The sequence below is a fragment of the Phocoena phocoena genome, chromosome 18, assembly GCF_963924675.1.
Source record: "Phocoena phocoena chromosome 18, mPhoPho1.1, whole genome shotgun sequence".
NCBI lineage: Eukaryota > Metazoa > Chordata > Mammalia > Artiodactyla > Phocoenidae > Phocoena > Phocoena phocoena.
The window spans coordinates 13266681-13287559 of NC_089236.1; the positions used below are offsets into that span (position 1 = coordinate 13266681).

The window sequence follows — 20879 nt, forward strand, 5'->3', positions numbered from 1 at the left end:
TGTTTGGTATTACCTAATTATACCTTAACTACTTTATTTGATATACAAAGACCTCTATAATCATGTCCCACCCTGTGTATTCAAATCTAAATTGTACTCCACCCTGACAGGCATCCCATGGCCCAATCATTCCAGTGCCAAACTTTCCATTCATAGTTTTCTTGTTGACTTCTGCCTATTCCCTTCCACTTATCAAATTCTACCAAACCTTCAAGACCCAACTCAAACCTTATGATTTCTATGATGCCCTTTAGTAAAACTGAACTGTTATTAACCTGGCATTTTTTTCTTTAAATGGAGGCAGGCGAAAGGGAAGGTGCTGTTATTAGCTTTTTACAAGAAGAGATAAATATCAATTTTTTAAAAGAGGAGTTTATAGAAAAACTAAAATAAAATAAAAACGAGTTTGTGGGAAAAGTGAAGAATGAGAGTGCAGGTTATACAATTGACGATTCTCTTATCTCCTTTAAGTGCGCTCATACAAACTGTTTATAATAACTTTACTCAAGCTTTGGTCAGTGATACATCCAGTATATAAATATAAATAATGTAACATTAGTAACTATTTCTACTTTCTTAAAGTTAATATTCATTTTAAATTGCATTGATTATATATTTTTATGGTAAGCCTATTTCAAGTCTACTTTGAATTAAAAATACCAGCAAATAGATATAGTTTGTATTGATTTAAATAGGTGTAGGACGGACATAGTGAATGTACTTCTACAATAACTTGGATAACAGATTTATCTTAGAACTATGAAGCACACTTGAACCAAATGAACAAGGATCTGGCAAAAATCATTTCAACTCAGTGATACTGTTAATACAAATATGCTTGGAGCCTGACTACAGTGACACAAGTAACAACTAAGATGTATGAAGCACTTATCACGTGCCATGCCCCGTGCTAGGAGCTTTTCATGCCACATCTTAGTTAATCTTCAAAATCATTTTTGGAAATAGGTGTTACTGTAATCCTCTTTTGACAAATAGAATAGGCCTTAGAGAAGTGCAATAGTTTGCCCATGGTCACACAGAAACCCATGCAGCTTGACTCCTGGGTCAATAAACTATATGTCTTGTAAGTAAGGCAGCTGTGAGGTCCTGGAAATAGCTCAGGCATCAAGAGTGAGCATTCCATCCTGCCTCAACCATTTTCAGTTGTGTGAGAATGACAAAGCCAGTTAACTTCTCCACATTTCCAGTTTCCCATTTTGAAATCTGGACATTCATTCAAGATATTTCTCCTTGTGGAATAAGAACTGGAGAAATATATATCAAAGGCTTCTCAAAGTTAATACACACAGGGCTGCAGTGAAGATTTCATGTTGCAGGGTGACACGAAAGCATGTGGTATCTACAAATCACTAAATAACAGGAAGGGACTAGTGTTATGTGACAAGCCAGAGATTGTTAGGAGAAGGCATAAAACAGTCTTGTTCAGTTTTGCCAGATTGATTTGTTTCTCCTCACATAAACACAACCCCAATTATAGTGCTTGATTCATCTGAAAAGTAGGACAATTATTTCCTGGTGGGCCAGTTTCGTCAGTGTAGATGTCAAAGCTTGGAACGTGTACTTTTTGTGACTGAAAATCTAAACTGTGTATCTCCTAAAATGGCATAGACTCTGTTGTTTACTGCTATAGATATACCATAAATAATAGTTATTAAATATCATTTGCATCTTGGATAAAGAACTGGAGAAATCTATTTCGACTCCTAGGGTGACATCAAACAAATAGCAACTTTAAATCACCACCAGCTTTGGCTAGGTTTGATCACTAAAATAATGAGAGGATTGCTATCACTGACTCCCAGATTGTTTAGTTCACAGACATCACTTTTATTTTTAAAACTCTCTCTCTCTTTATAGCTGTTACATTGAAGGAAAATCTATTAAATGATATCCAAGTGAAATCTTTTATTGGTAGAGAACGTAGCTCAATGGGCCAAGTGTATACTTAATTGTATAAGAATTACACAAATTCTGATCAGAGATTCTAATCTTAGTTTCACTTGACAGTGTTTATAACGGTCCCTTGTTTTTGAAAGTCCCCAGTCCTTTGACTTCCATAACTGGGTAGTGTATTGACTCAAATCCTGGCTGTCCCACTAATGGTTTGTAGCTTTGGAAACATTATTTAACCCCCTAAACTTCAATTTTCTCATCTATAAAGTGGAGCTTATTATAGTCTTTACCTCATAGGGTTTTTTTAAGGATTCAAAAAGAAATGCAGAATAATAATGAATATGAAAGTGTTTTGTATCAGTACATAATGTTTGATGAAACAAAATCTAGTGTAATTACTATAATTATCTTCACCAGTATCATCATCATTTTCTCTGGTTGCTTTTTCTCAGTCTCACTCACTGGGGACCCTTCTCCTATTCATCCCTTGAACACTGTCTCTTTAGGGATCAAAGTTAAGCCCAGTGTTCTCCTCATTCGGCATATATGTACTCCCTGAAGGTTGGCTGTTTTCATGTTGATGATAGTCTATATGTGTCAATATTTATTCTTCCAGCCTCCAGCTATTCAGTAATACTTTGGGGCACCCATTTTATTCCAGTCACTCTTCAAAGTTTGGGGAATACAGCAGTGAACAGAACAGACAAAATCCTCACCTTTATTCTAATTGCATTCTAGAAAGAGAGGGGAGGGAAAGACACAACATGAATGAACAAGTGGATGCATAAATCAATGAATGAAGAAATCTCAAACAGTAAAGGCCATGGAGAAAAGTACAGTGGAGTAAGAGGAAATGAAGAGTGTCAGAGGCAAGGAGAGGCTGCTGCCCTATGTAGGGTGACAGGGAAGTCTTACCGCTATGATGACATTCGAATAGAAGGCTGAGGAAATTTAGAGAGCAAGCTAAGCTTACATGTAAGGGCAGAGCATTCCTGGAAGAGAGAGCAGCAAGTGCGAAGATCCTGAAGCATGAGTATAATTAGAGTATTTGGCCAATTCAATGGAAGGACAGTTTTCTAGATTAGCGGTTCATGCCATGACTTGCATAAACTTTCTAATTATTTATAATACTATGTAGATTACATTTTGGTTTTATGTAGACAAATTAGCTGAGTATGTTTTTTATTTCTTCTAGTCTTTATATCTTTTATTTTTACTTCTTTTTTGGTTATTCAAAATAGAACCTCCAGTAGAGTGTTGTATGGAAGATCAGTATTGAGAATCTTTATTTTGTTATTGATAGTAACATGAATGTTTTTAATATTTCACTATTCAGAATAATATAAGATGTCGGTTTTGGGTAGACTTAATCAAGTTAAGGAAGGTTTTTTGTCTATTTCATTCTTGGTTTGTATCCTAGTGTATCCTAATGGAAAAACATGCTGATCCCAAAGGCCATGAATGAGGAGATGCAAACTGAAAATATGCAGCCAGCAGTTGAGGCTAAGAAGATATTAGAGGCTACAAGTTAGCAAGGCTGTGCTGGGTAGTATTCTGAATGTCTGGCTGTTATGAAGTGGGTGTGAGGTTGGATCGGTTACCTTGAAAGGAGCGGAGGAGATAAAGCTGAGTTGTCAGGTGACCTGGGCTCATCCACTGACTCTCAGTGTGGCCTCCAGCACATCATTCACCAGCTTCACTTTTAGCGGTAACAGCGTTGCCTGTTTACCCGCAGAATCAAGCTACCTTAATATGATGAAAGAACTTTGACAGAGTTGGAGTGATTCATAAACGTAAGGAGGAAAAAGTACCCTTTACTTTTATATTAAAAATGAAAACAGACAATTATTACAATTGTGGCTTTTTTTCCTATTAATAATGGGAAATCAAATTTCAGAATACTGAATAAAATTTTAGATTTCATTTATGAACCCTAAAAGAATGGGCCTGTTGAATGGGTATAAGATTCCTAAATTTTATATCCCTTTCATTAATTACTATAATGGTAACAACTCTGTATTTATGCCTAACCTGCCCATATATTTAACAACTTCTTTCTCGTTCACTGCCTTTTCCTGTTGTGATGTGCAGGTGCATTTATTTATTTTTTTTTTTTGGCGGTACGCGGGCCTCTCATTGTTGTGGCCTCTCCCGTTGCGGAGCACAGACTCCGGACGCGCAGGCTCAGCGGCCATGGCTCACGGGCCCAGCCACTCTGCGGCATGTGGGATCTTCCCAGACCGGGGCACCGAACCCGTGTCCCCTGCATCGGCAGGCGGACTCTCAACCACTGCGCCACCAGGGAAGCCCCACATTACGATCTTTAAGACAAGCATTTTTCCTATCCCTGACTATTTCCTTTTCCTGACTTTTTCCTATTACAAAAGCTATATACCCTTATTGCCTAAAGATTTTTAAAATATCAAAAGTACAAAAGGAAAAGCAGAATTCCCTCTAAATCCCACTACCCAGAGATACACATTGTCTTTCTCTCACCCAGATATACATGCTTTCTCTTTCTCTCTCTCTCTCTCAATATCTACAAAATTGGTAGCGTGCTTTATATTTTTTGACCAGTTGCAGGCTTTTATGGAAATACTGCATTTACTTCAAGGAAGTCTGCATGCTCCACGTGGAACTTTAACTTTTTAAGATGACGTGAGGCTTCTCAGAACGCAATACTTCACTTACAATCATAACACAGCATCGTGGTGAAATAGAGGCCCAACTTCAAAAACCATATATTCCCAGAACAGTTTATAATGGAGGTATTAATAATTTTGTTTTCATTCTGAGTATGATCTAAATCAGAAGTGCTACCTTCACTAGTGCTTATAAGCTCCTTGACGTTTGATTTTATCTTTCCAGATTGTTCCTTGCCTGCTTTATTTTCATGAGTGATGATGGGGATTTTTAATCTGTCATGTTCATCCATCTATTCAGCAAACTGTTACTTAACACCTAGAATGTGTGTAGTATTATGTAGCCAGGAGAAGAAAAGAGGACTAAAATTTTATTTGGTGTGAAGAGTAAAATCTGCCTAAGGAATAGGCTGGTATTCATAAGTTTGAGAAGAAAATGAACTACAAAGACCATCACAGTATAACAGGGTGAGAAAGATTTTGTTTCTTAAAGACCCAAAATACAACAACCACGGCTAATTAAAGTTTTTACATTTATATATTAGTAATCACATGAGGGAAAAATTAAAGGTAAAAAGGCTTCATTAAGAAGAATGAAATAATGCCATTTGCAGCAGCATGGATGGACTTGGCGATTATCATATTAAGTGAAGTAAGTCAGACAGAGAAAGACAGATATCATATGGTACCGCTTATATGCAGAATCTTAAAAAAAATGATACAAATGAACTCATTTACAAAAAAGAAACAGACTCACAGACTTAGAGAACTTACTTAATGAATACCGGGGGGTGGGGGGAAGGAGGGGGGAGGGATAGATTGGGAGTTTGGGATTGACTTGTACACACTGCTATATTTAAAATAGATAACCAACAAGGACGTACTGTGTAGCACAGGGACCTCTACTCAATATTCTGTAATAACCTAAATGGGAAAAGAATTTGAAAAAGAATAGATTTGTATAACTGAATCACTTTGCTATACACCTGAAACTAACACAACACTGTTAATCAACTATACTCCAATATAAAATAAAAATTTTTAAAAAAGAAGAAAAAGAAGAATTAGGAAGTTAATGCAAATGAGGATAATAGTATGATCCATCACTGTAACACAATGTGTTATGTTGGTAAGTATCAAAGAAAGGCAAGGACACAAAAACAGTCTTTCAGGATAAAAACGTAGCTCTGAAACTAAGGAGGGCTACAGAAATAACTTGTTTCACAAAACTTCTCTTCTGAGATTGCATAAAAATAACTGAACTAATGCTTGGAAAAATTCGAGGATATGACAGTGTGAAACTAACAAAAAAAGACAGGTGCTAAGTCATGTCAGCCCCATAGCTGGACTTTCTCGGCAAAAGTAAAGTGATAGGCACTTAGTCCTCTGAATGGGATGATGGCTTTCCTCCGTCCACAGATAAGGAAAATATTACCTAGATTTTTGACTGGGGGCTGAGAAATACACATGTGAAGGGAAAGAATCATGTTTCTTTTTTCTTTCCTCCATTGAGTTTCTTTAGCTGTGAACTTGAATCTTGAGCTACAACAATGAAAGACTTCAGCAATTTACAAGTTCTGTAGCAACCAGCTAAGAGACTTCTCAACCTCCACTTTAGTGTGTCAAAAATATTTACCAGGATAGGTGGAGTGGCAACATGCTACTAGAAGAAGAAAACTTTGGGGATTAATTCCTTATCTCTCATGCCTCAGATAAAATATTCAGAAAAAGCTAAGTCCCAGGGAAAATCAAAACAGACTCTGACTACAGCACTAGTTATAGAATGAAAAATGACTTTCCCTGCCTCTTAACTTTTTGGATCAGATTTGTAAAGAATGGAATGTATCAGCATTATAGTGATCCCAAGATATTATTTTTGTCATTTTGCTATAGAATTAAGTAAAGAAGAAATCCAAAGAAGTATATCATGGTGGTTCATAAATTTTTGTTTACTTTTTCTTGGTAATATTTCATCTGAATTAGGTGACCTGTAAAAGATGCATTTGTACCAGGTAAAAATGGATAAATTTCATGGAAACTCGTGATGTTTATGGTGCCTTACAAAACCTCTGCTAATATGGTGGTGTGCGAAACTGTAATCTAATGAAATTAAAGGAAAATAATATAAAGTGGATGACTATTATTTCTGAGTTCATGCCAGATGTTTAAACTAATACTAATGTATTTTAAAAGGCCTCAAATATTCACCAGGTGGCAGTCTTTTCCTTAAGTGTGGTTAAAACAAATGATCTGCTTTACCTCATCTTTATTAAAAGAAATGTGACTTAGGGCAGGAGATGTTTTGCTTTCTTTCTCATAATGTTGCATTGAAATGACCTGTTTCTTCTGAACACATACTCCCTAAATTATCCTTAAGGGAACCTGTTTATTCTTCCTTGAGATCATCTCTGATCATCCTCTTTTATCATGATTTTTCTTTTTCTTTCTCTGTATTCAGAATGAAACTACATTGTATCAGATGATTAGCAACATGTTTAGATTATACGTATTTAGACTTCACTGTAGTCTTAGAAGCCTGGTCAATTTCCACTCTCCTAACTTCTCCACATGTCTGAGGTCACAGACAAGCTTCCTGGCTCCATCCAACCACTCATCGATTCACAATCCTCCTGACCATTATGCAGATATTTGGGATGCCTTGCCTTTGCGATTTCATCACCAGAATTCAGCAAGTTTGCCTCCTGTGACCTGCATCAGTGTATTTGAAATCTAATCACGACAACCTAGAATCGTGATGCAAATGTCAATCTTTAGACATTGATCAAATTAGCATAGTTGGTTCTGAAATGGATGAATGATGATAATGATAATAATAACAACACGAAATCAAATGTAAATACACTAGGCGTTCACTTTACATGAAGTATTTCAAATTTCTAATTCTCATCAGAACTGTGAGAAATAGCCATTACCGTTTTCCGTTTTGAGTTAAATAATCACCACTGGGTCATGCAGATAGTAAGGGGTGGAGCTAAGACTTGGATTCCTATCTGTCTGATTCCAAACCTAATCTTTTTCTACCAGGAAACATTTCCTGTTACCCAAAACTAAACCTTGAAACATTTATTTATATCTGTATTCTTTCCTTGTGCTACAAAATGTTTAAGGCTGGAATTAAAGTAATGTTTATGGTAAATATTTCTATTTGATTCTAGGCAAAAAAAAGTGAATTTTAATCTTGGCTCAAGAATGAATAATCTCAGTAATCTTTGGCAAGTTTCCTGAACTTCTCTAAATTTCACTTTCTTCATATCTCTAAGGTAATGGTTCCAGGAGTCTGTGTGTGTGTGTGTGTGTGTGTGTGTGTGTGTGTGTGTGTGTGTGTGTGTGTGTTAGCGAAGCAGGAGGAGGGGGGAAGGCGGAGAGGGATGTAGGGTCAGTATGATATCAAACTGCTCTCTGATTTCACAAAGTTAAACTTGAGGTTTTGCTTTTAAGTTGAGAGAACCAGGCAGTGTAGACTTGGGTTAAGGAGAACATGGTATAGTAACGTAAAAGTCATCCAAAATAGGTGCTAGAACATATGATTTAATGAACACCACCTGCAAGTCAAACATTAAGTTTAGGCTGAAAAGCACTAAATAGAATATACTTGAAATGTCTTTCCTAAAGCTGGTGATTTAAGGCTCGACCAAAATAATCAAAGGCCCCTCAGATGTTAAAAAAGATGAATGGGCTCTGATACTCTAGGATAAAGTATGCAAGAGAAGTATGTTTAGCAACATTTAATATATATTTAATTTACCAAGTAAATTTTTTTTACTTTTAAGCATTTCATTGCTAAAGCTAATAGTTATTTGTGTGCAAAGCAAATATATTTCATACTGATTCCATTTAGGGTGAAGTGTATGCTTTATATATATTATTCTGTACAAAAATTCTTCTCATAGGTCAACATATTACACTTTCCCAAATCTACTGAATACTTTTTATACACTTCTATCATTTCACAGAAATATGATGGCACTGGTCTCTTTCTTTTATTGATGTTAAGTTTCTTGAATTTTTGTGTCTTGTATAATCTAATATGGGTAATTCTTAGACATTAAGCACTAGTCCCCTATTCCCACAAAAATATTAATGTAAATACAAGTGGAAAATCAATATAGTATAAAAAGCAAAATGGATGAGTATACATTTTCTATATTGTTACTTTTATTTATCTTGAAGTTGCAATTGATTGCTAGATTAGATTCCTTGAGGTCAAGTCTACTATGTGATCATATTTAACACTATCTTGGTCACAATAGGCAACCAAGGAAATGTTAAAGATAGTAGAATAAAGAGAAGAAATGAGAAAACACATGATTCCTTTACTGACGATTTGTTCACCCAAACCATTCTCTAGGAGACTTCTGTCTCTTCATCTTGCGTTGTTCTCCTTGCTGCTCTGCTCCAGTGGACTTGAAGGAGCAGAAGCCAGTGCTTCTATACTAAGAATAACATAGTGATTCTAAATTTGCTGGGTCTGTCAGTGTGGATGATGACATAAATAACCAGTTTCTCCAAGATAAATGCGCCTGTCCCTAAATATACATAAAGATATGTATATAGATAGAGACACGTATTCTTCTCTGATTTAAAAATAATATATGTTCATTGTAGAGATTTTAGGAAGGACAGAAAAGCACAAGAAAGAAAAGCATGCACTTTATCCCGATACCCAGATCACTAATGGTGACATTTTACCATGCATTTGTGACAGGCCTCCAATGGCGTCTAATGACCTTCACCTCCTGGTATTCATGCCCTTCCGTACTGAATCAGGCTGATGGGTGTAAGCATGAAAATCATTTGAAAGTGAAAAAAAAGAGAATAATATAGTGATTCGATATTGCCTGTGCTTGGTACAGATAGTAAACACTGTGTGTGTGTTTGTCCCAGATTACCTTTAGAATCTCTTCCAAACCTAAGAAACTACCTATGATTTTAAGAAAAGCAGTTCCATTTTCCATTATTTTTATTATGAAGGGGGGTGTGTGCTTGCACAAGCCTGTGTGCGTGCATACGTGTGTGTGTAGACATATTTGTGTGTGTGTATATGCATATGTGTGTCCCTCGGTATCTGTAGGGGATTGGTTCCAGGACCCCTGCCCTGGATTCCAAAATCCGAGGATGCTCAAGTCCGTTATATAAAATGGCATAGTATTTGCATATAACCTATGCACATCCTCCTATATACTTTAAATCATCTCTAGATGACTTTTAATACCTAATATAATGTAAATGCTATGTAAATAGTTGTAAATACAATGTAAATTCTATGTAAATAGTTGCCAGTGCAAGGCCAAATTAAGTTTTGCTTTTGGGAACTTTCTGGAATTTGTGGGGGGGAATATTTTCCATCTGCCATTGGATAAATCCAAGGATGATGCAGAACCCACAGATACGGAGGGTGTACACACACACACACACACACACACACACACACACACACGTTGGTATTGTGAGGTTGACAAAGTAGAGGAAAGTGATACATATTTACATACTTTCAACATAATATTCTAAGAGGTGTGAAGAGGTGTACAGGATATGATGGTCGCAAAGAGAGATGTTTAATTCGATCAGGGCTTCATAATTGATCTCACACATAAATAGGAAAAGGATTTGTGTTGTCTGCAAAATAGTCTCCTCCAGTCTGGGAGGGTGGGTCTATCTCTGCAGAGTCTCAGCCGTCAGGTCCTCTCTGAGTTCCTCAACCTCTGTGTCAGACCCAACCACAGGACAATATTGAAATGCACATGGCTTGACCTGTAATCACCTCCCTCTTCCTAGCATTTTCTCAATGTGCCACCAGCGTGTCCTTATCGCTGCCAATTGTTTCCTACAAGAATCTAGGAGAAATCGAGGGAATCAGATAACCAGTTTTGTTAAATGAGTCAGACTAGCATTGGCATATATACACTACCAAATGTAAAATAGCTAGCTAGTGGGAAGCAGCCACATAGCACAGGGAGATCAGCTCCGTGCTTTGTGACCACCTAGAGGGGTGGGATAGAGAGGGTGGGAGAGAGGGAGACGCAAGAGGGAAGAGATATGGGAACATACGTGTATGTATAACTGATTCACTTTGTTATACAGAGAAACTAACACAACATTGTAAAGCATTTATACTCCAATAAAGATGTTAAATAAAAAAAATAAAATAAATAAAAATAAAGTTTTACATATCTGAAAAAAAAAAAAAGTACTAAAAGATTTGGTCAGTAGCCTCTGGCTGAAGGAATTTCAGGATGATCCCCAGGAGTAAAGGACCTGGAGAGATCTTTCTGTGCTGCTCTAGGACCAAGTTTTACTCCTGGGAGGCGGCATGTTCTGAAGGGCTGAGAGTGCCAGATATCTCATGGCCAAAGTAACCAGGCAGTTTGACAAAGGAAGAGTAAAGTCCATGAAAACAGAGAAGCCTACACTCAAATCTCCCTTGGGCAAGATATTCAATTTTTCTGAGCTTCAATTTTCTTACCTATAACGGTTCAGTGTAACTGGGAGGAATCCATTAAATAAATGTGAAAATACGTACCAGGCAGTCAAAAAAAACCAAGTTTGTTGTATTCCCTACTCATACACTCATGCATTACTCCTCATTTAAACCCTATTATTTAATAACGACTGCTTCAACAATTGTTGAAGATTCTAAAGCTGATTTTAAAGTCAGCAAGTATGCAGTCTGCAATTGTTTGTAGAGTCCACATTGGTTGCTGGAGGGGAGAAAACAGTTTAATTCCTTAGTTAGTGATGGTGGCTTTGGGTAAGTTAACTTTTTATTTTTTTAATGGCTATAATAAAGAACTTATTACAAAAATTATTATGAGGTTTAAATGAGATAACAATGTAGAATGGTCTTAAGAGAATGCCTGGCACACTATAATGCTCAATTATTATAAACAATTTTTATTACTATCCCTTGACCTACCACCACCATGGTAACATCTAATAGAAATTTACAATGCACCTCAACCTATTTACTTTTTCAAATTATGTATTGTTTTTGAGGAAAATTACAATATACTACTAGTTGAGGATTCTCTGATATTTTGGACAGTGGGAAATACACATAGTATAAGGTCTGAATAAATGCATAATTATTTCTAATTTATACTTTATTCATCAAGATATTATTGTACTAAAAATTCACATTTTTACCTGATGGTACCAGTAGTGCTTAAAAATTAAGCCTGTATCTCCAAATCAAACAAATCTATATACTTTTCCCTGGAAGAGTCCAGAAACTGAAAAGAAGTGTTGCAATTAGGTTACACATGTGACGGGGATGAAGGTTGTTCAGACTTAAACCCACCCTACTCATCCATCATCATCTCATTTAAGGGAAGAGAGGTTATGCATCCATTTGGTAAATTTGTAATTATGAATTTCTCTTACCCTCCCAAAACTACCCACTCTTTCTGGGTGGGTTTGAGCATTCTCTGAGAAGGCCAGATTCTATAAATCAGCTCTTACATGCTCAAAACTCACAGTTTAGAATTACTGTCAAGTGTTTCTAATACCTGATTTAAACATTAGAGACTTGGAATACTGATATATCTAGACATTACTTGAACCAGAAAATTATTGCATAAAGAATGAATTGTGGTAATAAAAATGACAATATTCTTTCTTTCTAAATGCTTGAAAATTGGTTCTTGAAAAGACCATTTAAAATTCTACATTACTTCAATCCTCACTTTCTTGTGTTTCGGATATTAAAGCAATAAAAACTTTACTCACTTTATATCTAATCAGAGCAGAAATAAATATAATAGGTTGAAAGGACATTTTAAAAACAGTTTTGAGACATTCTAATCATAATATGTATTTTTTTAATTCCTAGTTATATTAACACCTTATCTATTCAATGAATTACAATTGTTGAATGACATCATTTTTCCTCAATGATTAATTTTTAAATTATTACAATTAATGAAGTTCAATTGATATACTGCTTACTAAGACATCAAGTTATTATTTTTAGATTTAATCACAACATTTATAATGGATTGGAGGGTATTTAATAAAAATGACCCCTGAAAATCTTTTCACCAAAGCTCACATTTGAAAGGCTAGTTTCTGTCTCTCTTATTCTAACATAAACTCACTCTTCACACCAGCAGTAACACTTCACAATGCATTTGCTTTGAGGAATTTTTAGCCTCTTCAATGCACATATGTATTTTTAATTAAATTGAATTGAATGCGTGTAAAATACTCAAATGACGTCAAGGTGGAGGGATTTGCATTTACTGAGGTCTTTTGATGTCATTCACATTAGTGTGTTAACTATCCAATCTTTAAAACAACCTGGCAAGCAGGGACTCTCATCCGTCTCTTATTTATGAGAAAGTTGAGGCTCAAAAGGCTCAAATAATTTGCCTGAGATTATAAAATAGGAGTTATAGCCACATCTTTCTCTCTCGACTCTGTTCACTATATCTCACTCCTTCCCTGTCCACAAACAGAGAATAACGGCCCTGTCTTGTATTTTCTTATTGTAGCATGGAAATGCCTCAATGCGTGGAGCTCTAATGCTTGAGATTGTTTTTTGTACTTTTTTTCACTTGAGTTTCAAAAGGAGCTAAAAGCTTTTTGCTCTTGTCGGTTCCAAACATATTTAATGATGATGATGATGATTACTTTTACTTTCATAATAAGTGTGATATGCTGAGAGGAAAGAACATGGTTCAGGAGAATTACTTGTCTATAATTTGCTGGTCTTCAAGAAGAAGAAAATGTCAGTGTGTATTATTTTATGAGTCAGAATGACCTGTTATCTTAATCCACTTCATCATATTAACAGTGTAACATAGTCTGTCTTTTAAAAATTCTTCCATTTAGGGCGGAATTATTCAGATCTCTCATGATTGCCAATTGCCAATTGACTAAAGGCAATCTAGACTCTATGTTGTAATAGCATTTAAATTCCCTGCTGTGGAATACTAAGACTCAATTTAACTTTTAGACTTTCAAAGTACATTTTAATAAAAATTACTTTATACTGATTTCTACTTTACATTATAGAGATCTTATTTGGGGATAATTTTCAGCTTTTTCATAGTAATGGTGGATTTAGACAATGTTATAAACATCTTTCCTATTGATATTTTACATCCAGATATAAAGAAAGTATAATTGATGATTTATCTAGCTATGTCTCACAATAGGATAAGTATTTTAGGGGGAGAACATTTTTAATACTTTACTATAATTCTCTCTTGCTCTTGCTTTTACTCTCATACTCTCTGAATTTTGATAGTAACCAAGATTATGGTTATTATACATTTATTTAGTTTCACTTACTGTCAATATCCAGGATGTAACAAAAGCAAATAGAAAGGGGTAACCTCAAGTGTTTAACTACTGAGGAAGCTGAAATGTTTTCATTCTGCAAGGGGCAGCTCCAAAGACCAGAACAGATAGGCTGTCTTAGCAGATACGACATTTAATAGGGACCATTTGAAGTTCATGGGACTGCAGAAGGTAAATTACTTGTTCTGAAGTCCAGTGAAGAAAATCAGATGAATGTAAGAGATAAAAGTAAACTTCATCTCTGCCCACTAGCCAGGGATATATTTATTAGCACCCATATCAAGTAAAAACTGCCCTTTATTTTTAGTCAGCAAGGTATATATATATGTTTTGTTTGTTTGTTTGTTTGTTTTTTTGCGGTACGTGGGCCTCTCACTGTTGTGGCCTCTCCCGTTGCGGAGCACAGGCTCCGGAGCGCAGGCTCAGCGGCCATGGCTCACGGGCCCAGCCGCTCCACGGCACGTGGGATCCTCCAGGACCGGGGCACAAACCTGTGTCCTCTGCATAGGCAGGCGGACTCTCAACCACTGCGCCACCAGGGAAGCCCAGCAGGGTATATTTTGATTTGGATATACATTTGCATTAACCTGCTAAAGCCAATCTCCTATTTCACCCTTTGATTTCCTGATCACATAATAGGTACTGTTTCTAAAGTCACAAATTGCATTAGAACATCTACAGAAATTAGTTTTTAAATCCCCTATGTGCACTGAGATGGAAAGAAAAAGGGTAAACAGTTAAATTCTACTTTGCTCTCCCTGAACAGGGTTTCTATTTCCAGTGAGTGCATTTTTCAAATGAAAATGAAGTCATACCTCAAAAGGGTAAATTGCCAGGCTGGACCTCTTTCCAGTGTTTACTGTATTATTCATATATTTGTTTGTCAATAGGAAGGCAGAGAATATGGCATAAAACAGTAATAACAGTATATTAAGTTATTACATGTCACCTTATAAAACACTTTTACAGAATTTTAACACCACCAGACATTAAGAAGCAAGTAAATTAATTAAATGATTCCAATTAATAGCCAAGAAAACCAAGGCTCAGAATGATTTTCAGAGGCTTGTCCTGTTAGCAAGTGTGGAACAGGGCTAGAAGTCAGCATTTCTGTTACTCAGCTCTGCTCTTCCCTGGCATTTCATAGCTTCTAATGACTTAGTATCTATTGAGCCACTAAACTATAAATGGCATCATACTGTTCAAGACAGAGACACAGCCTAAATATGTACCTCTAAAGGCTCTTTTAAATTTATATAACCCATATCTTAAATTAGCATTATTAACTAATCAGCTAGAGCCAGACAGTGTGGTGGTTATCTTCTGACTCTTGAGTTCCAGCACTGGTATTTCCTGGTTTTGTGATCTGGGACGTGTCACTTACACCTTTTTGTACCTTCATTTCCTCATCTATAAATGGGGAGAACAAAAGCACCAGCCTTCACAGGATAATGTGAAGATTAAATGAGATAATGCAAAAAAAAAATTCTTATCACAATTATTGGCATGGTGACAAGCTCAATGAACGTTCATCATTCAGACTATCTCCAGGTTGGTTGCTAGCTATTAATTTATAGATTCTTTTGGTTAGGTTAAACCCTAAAGGCCACTGGGTCCATGGTTCCTTGCCCTCTTTTGTAAAATGAAGTGACTGGATTAGAGGGTCTCCAAGATTTCCAAGATCCCTCAAAATTTTTAAATCTGGTACTCTTTTTAGCAGAATTTTCAAACCAAAAATTTCTTCAATTGAAATACTCTAGGATCTTAACTGTTGAACTGATAAGTAATGTTTAGCAAAGTATTTTTCCCAAAGAAGGGAAAATGTAATAAATATATTAGTGAAGTTGGGAAATTCTCCTACATTAAATATCACTTACTCATTCATATTTAAGCTAATTATTTGAAATCTCCTTAAAGTAAGGTTAGCATGGTAGAGTCCAGCACACCTAACACAAGGTAGACAACTATAGGTATTCTGTAACTGTCAACATCTTCTAAGTCACTGGTTCTTAAAGTGTTGTCTCTAGACCGGAAGCATTAGTATTGAATATCACCTGGGTACTTGTCAGAAACACAAGTTCCAGTGACCCATTGCAGACCCGCTGTATCAGAGACTCTTGGGGTGGGATCCAGCAAACTATGTTTTAACAAGTCCTCCCAGAAATTTTGATGATACTGAAGACTTAGTACTACGGTCTGAGTGAAGAGTGAAAAAGAAAGTTCTTTTTCTGCTAAACATTTACCGAAGCAGCTAAAACTGAAATTGAATCTGGCCTTAGAAGATATCAAAGAGAAAGGTCTGCTAGAAATAATTACAAGTCAAGTAACCAATCAACTGACTGAGAAAAGGGGCGAAGAAGCCACTGTTGGTTATTCCCTGTAGAGAAATAAGGTACTAAGAAGGTTAAAGAAAAGTTTAATAAATCATCAGAGAGTATCAGAGTAATGATTCTGGCAAGAGAGCAGCCCCAGTAAGAATACATAATGTTCCATGTTCCTGCCTAGTGTGGAGAACTACAGGTGCTCCATGCTGTCTGCTACATGAAAGAGATAAAGTATTACTCTTTCTATTTTTTACAGTAAAAATGAAAATAAAACACTAAGAACTGAAAACCCTGGTTTATGAAGAAGTACATTAAATAGGGAAGGAAATACTTAATGATCTATACCCATCTATTTATCTGACAAAACCTAAATATTTTCAGTAGATCCTGCACTGAGAAAAGTTTTTGACATACTAGCAATCATAATCATTTAAACAAGATATGATGGGAAGGATAGACAATCAATGTCAGGGTGATAGGAAGACAGGTGATTTTATGTGTTTCAATGTCTTCCCTATCATCTGTATATCAATCCCAGACCCCTTTCTTAAGTCCAAAATTTCTAATTATCTCCTAGATGTTAATGTCAATAAACCGGAAACTGAGTATATCCAAGCAGGTCTCATAAACCCTACGTATAATCTCTATCTCAGTTAATGGAATTAACTTTCCCCAGTTATAAACCTTAAAACATAATATTTTGTATTTACCAAGTCCGGTCAATTTAATTTCATAATTACCCAAGGATTTATTTCTCTTTTATCTTTTCCATTGTGACCATCTTTATTCATATTCCCATGATATTCTTCCTGTTTCTCTTCACAACTAGACTCTAGAAAACAGGAATAATGTCTTCTCCCCAGTGCCGGGGCTAGGGCCTGACACAGTAAGCATATGCAAATTGTAAATTGTTCCCTGGTGAATGTACTGGAAGAGTAAACAGATTAATCTGAACTCCCAAGCCCCCATGATTTCAGGAGGCCATCACACATTGCATCTTTCTTCAGGAGAAAGAAATCAATTTGTGACAAATTTGTAAAAGAATACTGTATTTCCTGATCCACATCGGTCACATTTTAAGTTCTAAGTAAGTGTTCTAATCCTCAGATTTGTATGTTTTTTTTTATATTAGATCCTCTTCCTTGACTCATCTTAAGACAAGTTATGTTTATCTTGTCCTCTTGGATATTAGTGTTCTCAGGTTTTAACACTCGGCTTCAGTGACCTCAACAAAATTAACGGTAATGTGTTCCAGGGTCTTTGGGAGAAGCCTATGAGACTGGAAATTAGGCAAAAATAGTAAACACAAAATGGCTTTCAATGATCACAAGAATCATCTAAGGAATTACAATTTATGAGAGAAAAAATTCCTGTCAAGAATTTATTTGTTACCTACCAGACACTGGCTTATGGAAACTGTTATTCCAAACAAGGCTGGCCATACTTAGGAGACGCATTATCTATGTAGATCACAGATAAACAGCCAGGCTCTCATGGGGCTTGTCTGCCTTTCCTCCCCCCAACAAGCCCTGAGGACTTCTTTTATGTGCTATACTGTATACATTTCATGACGTAACGACCTCACTTTTATTGTACAAGATACCAGGCACTCTGAGGTAGACTGGAGTTGCTCTTTCCAAATTAGAAAGTTCAAACCAAAAGATGCAATGTTTTGTTGATTCTCAGTGCCTTCACTGAAGAGGAATTCTAGAATGTGCAAATAGAAAAGGAAAATTCTTGGCTTACAAACTGATACAAGAGAAATCTTCCAGAAACACATGGCCTGGGATATTTCAGACTCCTGGCAGATTGCAAACCTTTACTGCCTTTTATTAACAATCAGTGTTCAGATCAAGTGCCTCTAAGAAAACAGGACCCACTTGTCAGACTAGACTTTAGCTCAGAAGTTGAACATCTTCCAACAAACAATCTCATAATAGCAGATATCTTCTCCAGATACCATATTACTTTGGCCAGCACAAATGTCATTTACTAAAGAGACACTGAAATGTTTGGTCACTCTTCCCTAGACAATAGAATTAAGAAGGTTATACAGTAATAAACAGGGAAAACACAATTGCAATTTTGTTCTATTGACTTGTTGCAACCTCAAATGATCTAGGCCCACAGTCCAAACATCTGTCTTATGGTTGCCCTTATAGATATGAAACAACAGCGTGTACGAAAAAAGATCATTGTTATTAGGAAATGCAAATACTTTAGGGGTATGATTGTGGAAGGAGTTTCAAAATCACGAGGGGCCTGGGAATGTAGAGCCTGAACTTACACAGATAAAAACACACTCTTACTCATTCCTGTCTACGTGTCCTGTGTTCCTCTAGTGGTGGAAAACTGCGATATAACATAACATATGCCTTCAGATATTACCATTACCTATCCACCTCTGTCAAGGTTAGTACAAGTTTGAAAGGATACATGAAAGAAGCAAATCCTTCTATCAGGAAAGTTTTACCAATATGATGGGAAGGTATCCCAAACAACTGGATATGAGAACAAAAAGCTAGTAAAGCAACAAGCAAAGAACTATTGTCATCGTGGAGTGTTGTTTTATCAAAGTTTGGGCTCAGGTAAGGGAAAGGGGTGCATGGTGGTGAGACATAAGAATGGGCCATAGAACACAAACTTCTGGGGAGATTTTTTCAGGAGACACCCAGCCATGAAGTTCTTCTCCTAATCATGGTGGGGATTCTGATCAAAGTCCTCCAGTAAAGCAAAGATAATAGTAGCTACAGCAGAGCTTGCTTTAAAGGAATGTAACATCTCTAAGAGTCCATCATTTGCAGAAATTGTTTGCGCCTTATCAAATAGAACAGAAATTGCTAGAGCTGTAATAACACACGTTTTTATAAGATTTTACTTTAAAGGACAGATCTGAGCCAATGAAGTACATGCAATGTCTCTGCAATTAGTCAGTGAGACATGATGCAGGGAAGTGAAGAGTTCAGTGTGAAAGGATAAAGGATCAGAGAGACGATACAGATACAGGGCAGTAACAAAGGGAAGGCTCTAGATGGACAAATGGGAAAAACAGAAAATAAGGAAAAAATTGATTCCTTATTCGTTTATGTCAACGATTTCTCCACTTCCTTAGTGGTAAAAAAAAAATAGGGAGATAGGAATAAAACCACATTGTATTTATAATTGTGTGCCATTTTGGTTTATTTTCTACCCGTGATGTTAAGATACAGCTACATTTTGCCATTAGTAAATTTGATATAGTTAAGCCTACAGTCAGAGTTCAGTTACTTTTTAGTAATCTTTTTTTTTCCTGCTTTTAAAAAATTTAAGTCTGAATTTAAAAGAATCTACTGGAGTTTGCTAAAGAACAATATCAGAATTATATGTGCAACTCACTTCTGCAATAACATGCAGAATTCCAGAACAGGCAAGCAGGTTAAAAAGGAAACTAGCAAAAGAATTCAGCCTGTCACTGTAGAACGTCAGAAAATGACGCACGAGAGGAGAAACACCTACATGTACACAGTAGCCCCCCCGAAAACATTATTGACCATTAGATAGAAATGTTTCCAGTGTATGGGAAGCCACCACAGGCTACTTTGTTTTGCTTTGGTTCTCACTAAAGTCTGATTAGCCAGGGTAGGGGGTGCAGGGGGCGGTGACTTTTGGAGAGTATAAAATGTGTACTTAGCAGTGGTTTTGTGTCATAATAGTTCTGATTTCAAGGCTAACATTTCTTAATATTTGGGGAGAATATGACCATCCATAGAAACCTTCTGCATGTAAAATAAACTAAAGCTAGTATTTTTGCACGTACCTGTTTTTCTCCACTGGGCTTCTTGTGGTTCAGTAACAGCTCTACAGCTCCGACAACTTCTTTCCTGATGGCGTGTAATAGAGCATCTCCAACATAGACGTTACAGCTTAAGAGTAGTTCTATGAGCTCCAAGTTCTCATTTTCGATTGCAATGAGGAGAGCAGTTCTTCCAAGTGGATCGACGCAATTAATATTGATTTTAAAATAAATTTCAGCTTCCTCTAGGGATTTCTTGACACTTGCATAATCTCCCTTTTCCACAGCGTTCAAGTAGGCTTTCTCGGAGGGTGAGAGCTCTGATTCTGCTCGGACTATCCTGAGAGGGATGCGGTCTCTGTAAGGGGCATTAACATTTCTTTTGTAATAGAACTGAGCCATGTTTCATGCCATGCTATTTCTTGGTCTCTGAAAGTGCAAACAAAAACCAACACACACAAGGATTAGTATTAGCACACTTTTGAATGAATATGCATCGCATTTAACAACTCACAATGAGGCCAATAACAACGATGAAACCGCAATTATTAAGTGAGAAGTTATGTTCCCTTTAAACAATGGAAATAGGCAATAATTATTCAGTTATCTAGAAACACAGGCTTCAAAGTTCTTACTTAAGAAGAAAGAGAGGCCAGTATTTGGCAAGTTACTTAAAAAGTGACGTCTGTCAGAGGTTGCACCTGTAATTTTTAAAAATTATTTACAAAATTTATCATAAATATATATTATTTTTAATGGAGAACCTTGAAAGTCAAAGGCTGTATCTCTGGGGTCCCCAAACGGGACCAGGGATTTTCAAGAATGTCAGTCACTGTCGGTTTCGCTCATCATGGAGATGCTGTTGAGATTACGGAGTATCAATATCTGGGCAAAATGTTTTTCACT

General features: G+C 36.3%; 1 protein-coding gene across 6 annotated transcripts in view; it reads right to left on the reverse strand.

The window, feature by feature from the left end:
* The window catches only part of TRPC4 (transient receptor potential cation channel subfamily C member 4), a 124757-nt gene extending 104352 nt beyond the window's left edge, over positions 1 to 20405 (reverse strand). For 5 of the 6 annotated variants that reach the window (XM_065896268.1, XM_065896267.1, XM_065896266.1 and 2 more), the window contains exon 1: positions 19998 to 20375. In XM_065896268.1, the coding sequence (XP_065752340.1) occupies positions 19998 to 20375 (378 nt within the window). Of the gene's footprint in view, positions 1 to 19997 lie in introns of all 6 variants that reach the window. The other variant, XM_065896264.1, reaches the window with a different exon arrangement.
* Between the last annotated feature and the right edge of the window lie 474 nt (positions 20406 to 20879).